Genomic DNA, 5,452 nt, shown 5'->3' with positions numbered 1-5,452 from the left:
CATGCAATGCATCCTCATTGTCCCAAACAACAACCCAGCAATCACAGTTATCAACACCTCAGCAGCAGAACACAGACATGTAACACACAGCTCCAAACTAGGAAATATTTACAGTCAGGACCCAGTTAAGGCTCCCTCCCTTATTCGACACTTGCACTCCAGCTGAGCAAGGTGGTGCACCCAGCTCTCTGGGAAACTGAGACAGATTGTAAATTTGAGCCCAGCCTGGGCAATTTAGTCAGACGCTGTCTCAAAGTGTAATAAAAATAAAAGAGGGCTTCATAGCCAAGGCAGGTTCAATCCCCAGTATTGCAAAACACAACAAAAACCAAAACTTGAGCCCCACAGGCTGACTGTCCAGCTTCTTCCTTGAGGGCAGCACAGTCCCCTAGCCCGTGAAGCCTCTCCTAGACTGTCCACAGAACCCAGCCCCTCTTTACACTGATGGGTTCGTGACTGGAAAACAGGCCACTAATGGAGGGCAGATCCAGAGGGACAGGTGGAGGCCAGCCAGATTTTACGGCACCTATTTCTCTTGGGGCTGGTTCAGAGCAGCCACAGTCCCCAATCAGAGCAGAAGTGGCCTTTCAACCCAATGCTTTGGGGAGACAGGAAGGCGATAGTAAGGGGCCAGGAGGGCCCTATTTTCTGAAACTTGACACTACCGCCAGGGCTGCCTAAGGCCAGAGAGGTAGACCGGCCTCATATGCAGAGGGACTTCACTGAGTATGCTATGTACAAGGAGAGGAGAGGAGGGTCTGGCCAGGTTGTACCCTCACTCCACCTCATTCAACCAGGAGATCAAACTGCTCAGCAGCTTCAAACTCAGCATTCATGGCCGCGGCCCACTCATCCAGCTCCGACTTCTGGGGAAGAGAAATGGAGCCAGGTGAGCAGGGAGGGGCCACATTGGCAAACCTATCACCCACACCCTGCAGGTGCTGCCTTCCCCCAAAGCCAGAGCTGAGCCATGCGTGACGGCAGGAAAGACTATGCCCCTCCCTCACTCACCAGTATCTCTGGAACCTTTTTCTTCTTTCGCTTCTCTTTCATAACTTGAGGAGAGATTCCCGGGAGATTCGTGTCTGGGGACCAGAGCTTTGCAGGGACCTTGGGGATCTCGGTTAACTTTGAATGCAGCACAGGTGAGACTCCAGACAAATCCTCGGGGTCCTCAAAGCCAAAGCAGGACCGGAGGCCAGGGGTGGAGGTGGAGGCACATCCAAGAGTGTCCAGCCGGCTATAGGAGCGCCTGACTTTCTTAGACATTTCCACGTATCTGGCATCCAACTCTCCTTCCCTGGAGCAGGACTGGCTATTCAGTGGGTACAGCACAGGAGTGGTAGCAGGGGTGGCAGGGACACTGCATGTCTTGAAAAGGTCCACTTTCTTTGGTTCCTGGACAGGATTGTTTTCTTTCCCCAAGAAAAAAGCAATCTGCATAAGGACAGTGAGGAGAACACATTCCTGTTACACAGCTGGACTCCTTACTTCCAAAAAGGACTCAGGAGACTCAGGTTGGAAAAAATGTTCCACAAAACAATTTTTCTTTATGTATTTACTTCAGTACTGGGTATCAAACACAGGGACTCATACATGCTAGGCAAGCACTACCAATGAGCTGTACCCCCAAATACTTTTTTGTGGTACTAGGAATTAAACCTAGGGACTGCACTGGGCTACATCCCCAGCCCATTTTATTTTTTTTGAGACAGGGTCTTGCTAAGTTGCCCAGGCTAGCCTTGAATTTGTTATCCTCTTGCTTCAGCCTAAGTAGCTGGCACTATGGGTGGGTGCCACTGAGCCTAGCTAGATAAACACTTTTATTTTATTTATTTATTTTGAGACAGGGTCTCACTATGTAGTTGAGACTGCCCTGGAACTCACTATGTAGCCCAGGCTGGTAAACTCAGAGATCCTCCTGCCTCAGCCTCCCAGAGTGCTGGGATTACAGGCGTGTGCCACCACGCCCGGCAGATAGTTTTCTTCAGATAGTTTTCTTTTTAAAAGTGTTTATCTAGCCGGGCATGGTGGCGCACACCTGTAATCCCAGCACTCGGGATGCTGAGGCAGGAGGATCGCTGAGAGTTTGAGAGACCAACCTGGGCTACACAGTGAGTTCCAGGGCAGTCTCAACTACATAGTGAGACCCTGTCTCAAAAAACCAAAAACAAAAAAAAAACAAAAAAAAAACAAACTATCCATCGCTGCTTCTGAGTCCACTCTTGTGATACCAGAAAACTAGCTACATCTAGTGCTAGTGCTATCCCTGTTCCAAATGTGACTGTAATCCAGCCACCTCTCCAAACATAAACCCCCATGTCCCATCTAGACCAGCTCAGAAATCTAACCGTTTTGCCTACTTCTAGCCTCACCCTCTACGGTCCATTTACCACACAGCTGCTGAAGATTTTCCCAAAAAGTCTATTCGCTCAGTAAAATCATTGGCCACCTGACTGTGCCAGGCACTGTACCAGGCAGTGGGAGTATAGAAAGAAATAAGAGAAAACCTCTGTCACTATAGTGCTTCCATTCTAGAGGGGAAAATAGACAATAAGGAAGACCATGAATTGTTGTTTGGTTTTTTGCCTGTTTCTTTCAAGTGTTTTGGTACTGGGGATTGAACTCAGAACCTTGCACTTGCCAGGCAGGCATGGTGCCACTGAGCTAAATCTCCAGCCCAGGAAGACCATGGCTTGTGACAGAGGTATTAAGTGCTACAGAAATAAACGGAAGAGGATCAAGTACTGCAGTGGCTGGAACTCACTGGGAAAGTAACATGTGAGCTACAAATGGAAGCTGGTGAGAGACTGGGTTGTGTGGACACCAGAAGGAAGTGTTCCAAGTAGCAGAAACAGAAGGAGCAAAAGCCTTGATGCTAAAGGGCACCAGTCAGGGTCAAGGAACAAGGAGGTCATAAAGGAGATGAAGACAAGGTTTGAAAGGTAATGGGGGTTGGGAGGTAATAGGGTTATAGGCCAAGCTCAGGATTTTGCTGAGACCAAGGGAGCCACAGCAAGGCTGGGGACAGTGAAGACTTAACCTGACACATGCATGCAGAGCTTCCTGTACTGATTGCCTGTAAAACTCTTCTCAGCTCAGGGGCTTCCTTGGGGAGACTGCACCCTGCCATGGGCTCAGGGACAGCCTCTCTCATCTCTGGTAATCTGTCACACTGACCTTTTATTTCCTATAGAGCAACATCACTATGGATATCGGCCTGTGTACTGGTTGACTCAGTCACCCCAACTGGAACTGGAACTTGCTGACCGCAAGAGTCATCGTCTAGCTGACTTCACATTGGGAGTGCTCACTAAGTACTGAACTGATGTACATGAAACTTGGCATTGAGCTTTCTGGAGGCCAAGGCAAGGCTAGAAGTAGAACAAATCAACTACGGTCTAATATCCAGGAAGTAAACTGGTTTATTAAGAGACATTCCCTGGCCACAAGCTCTGGAGAATCTGCCACATGGATTCAGTAAAAGGGATGCTCAACAGAATGGGAACAACCTTGACTCCTTCTTCCTCATCCTTTAAGGCCAAGCAGTCACATAGGCTCTGGCAACTTTAGCCTGATCTCAAGAATCAGTCAAGCTAAGCCATGATGCCTGTTATCCCAGCAGTCAGGAGGCTAAAGCTGGAGGATAGCCTCATTTGAGGCCAGCCTGGGCAACAGTGAATTCAAGGCCAGCTTGAAACTACATAGGGAGACCTTGTTTCAAAACAAACAAACAAGCCGGGCGTGTTAGTGCATGCCTGTAATCCTAGCACTCGGGAGGCTGAGGCAGGAGTATTGCTGTGAGTTTGAGACCAGCCTGGGCTACATAGTGAGTTCCAGGTCAGTCTCAACTACATAGTGAGACCCTGTCTCAAAAAAACAAAAACAAACAATCAATCAACAGAAGTCTCAGCTTGCAAGGTATTTAATTTACAGAAGGAAAGACATCAAACATGTGAGCACATAACCTATCAGATGTTGATAAGGCCTAAGAGAATTACACAGAGAAATGTGAAAGTAATTGGGTAAGAGTACTCAGGGAGACAAGCACAGTAGTGCATGCCTGAAGTCCCACCTACTTGCGAAGCTAAAACAGGAGGATCAGCAGTTCAAGGACATTCCAGCCAACTTAGCAAGATCCTGGCTCAAAATACAAAAAGTAAAATAAAAAGGGCTGGAGATGGAGCTCAGTGCTCCCTAGGTTTAATCCTCAGTACTGGGGGAGGCAGGCAGGGAGATTGGGTAGGGAAGGTCTTTGTGAGGATGTTTCCTCTGAGCCCAGTCCTTGCTCCTGTGCGAAGGAATAGTCATGTTGACAATGGGACGAAAAGGGGCACCCCACCTTAATGAGGTCCTAAGTCCCTTCAGACTCCTGGAGTTCACATCCTCCCACCTGGTCTCAGGGCCCTAGGGCAGCCATTTATCCACACAGCACTCCCATCTCACCCAGGGATCTTTTTATAACACTCGACCTTGATTGGGTCACCATCTTGGTCAAAACTTTACAAAAGTAGTGGCAGAGCACCTACTTAGCAAGGACAATGCCTTGGGTTTGGTCTCCAGCACCACACACAACAAAACATTTCCAAAGGCTGCCCACAGACAAGAAAATGAAGCTGGAGCCTGTGAATGTGGTTTTCATGCCTCATCAGTATCTGCTCTGGCCTTGCAAGCTCCCTCCTCGGATTAGATCTGGTGCATACACACCACCAAACAAAACTGCCGTTTCCCAAACTTCATGATTTTTCTTTGCACTCTAGATCTCTTCCTGGAGCATGGCTTCCTTTGCCCAGAACCCCTACTTGTTTTAAGAGACTTGGTTTAAAGGTCTCTTCTGTGAAATATCCCAAGCCAACTCATCTCAGTTAGGTACTATCATGGCACCTAGCACTTCCTTTCTGTAGTCCTTGGCAATCACTAGGTCATTTGTCTTACTCCATATTTGTTAAGGAGCTTTTAAAAGGTAGCACTTCTCACTCTTTAGGCTTTCAGATTTTCTATTAATAAACTGTTCTTGATAAGAAGTTCTACTAAAACTATAAAAGCACCACAGGGCCGGGGATTTAGCTCAGCGGTTCGGTGGCCTGCCTTGCAAGTGCAAGGACCCGAGTTCAAGCCCCAGTACCAAACAAGCAAACAAAAGCACCACACATAAAAATTATAACAACCGTAAATAAGAACTGAGGACAGCTGGGTGTAGTGGTATATGCCTGAAATCCAAGAAGTCTGGAGGCTGAGGCAGGAGGATCACAAACTTAAAATCAGCGTGGGCCACTTAGCAAGGTCCTGCCTCAAAATAAAGGCTAGAAGCCGAGCATGATGGTGCACACCTGTAATCCCAGCACTCGGGAGGCTGAGGCAGGAAGATCACTGTGAGTTCCAGACCAGCCTGGACTACATAGTGATTTCCAGGTCAGTCTCAACTATATAGTGAGACCCTGTCTCACAAAAA

The 5,452-nt window shown here is 48.0% G+C and overlaps 1 protein-coding gene across 1 annotated transcript in view; it reads right to left on the bottom strand.

Annotated features, from left to right (window-relative positions):
* Positions 1 to 280: 280 nt before the first annotated feature.
* Cdca5 (cell division cycle associated 5) overlaps positions 281 to 5,452 on the bottom strand; it is a 6,564-nt gene continuing 1,392 nt past the window's right edge. Inside the window, exons 5-6 of the mRNA XM_010636013.3 lie at positions 1,012 to 1,437; positions 281 to 866 (exon numbers count right to left, since the gene is read on the bottom strand). Of these exons, the coding sequence (XP_010634315.3) occupies positions 786 to 866; positions 1,012 to 1,437 (507 nt within the window). The 3' untranslated portion in view covers positions 281 to 785. The remainder of the gene's footprint in view (positions 867 to 1,011; positions 1,438 to 5,452) is intronic.

The sequence above is a fragment of the Fukomys damarensis genome, unplaced genomic scaffold (genome assembly GCF_012274545.1).
Source record: "Fukomys damarensis isolate Sample0158 unplaced genomic scaffold, DMR_v1.0_HiC HiC_scaffold_27, whole genome shotgun sequence".
NCBI lineage: Eukaryota > Metazoa > Chordata > Mammalia > Rodentia > Bathyergidae > Fukomys > Fukomys damarensis.
The sequence above is the reverse complement of the archived record's forward strand: the minus strand, read 5'-3'. Positions and strand labels throughout refer to the sequence as shown.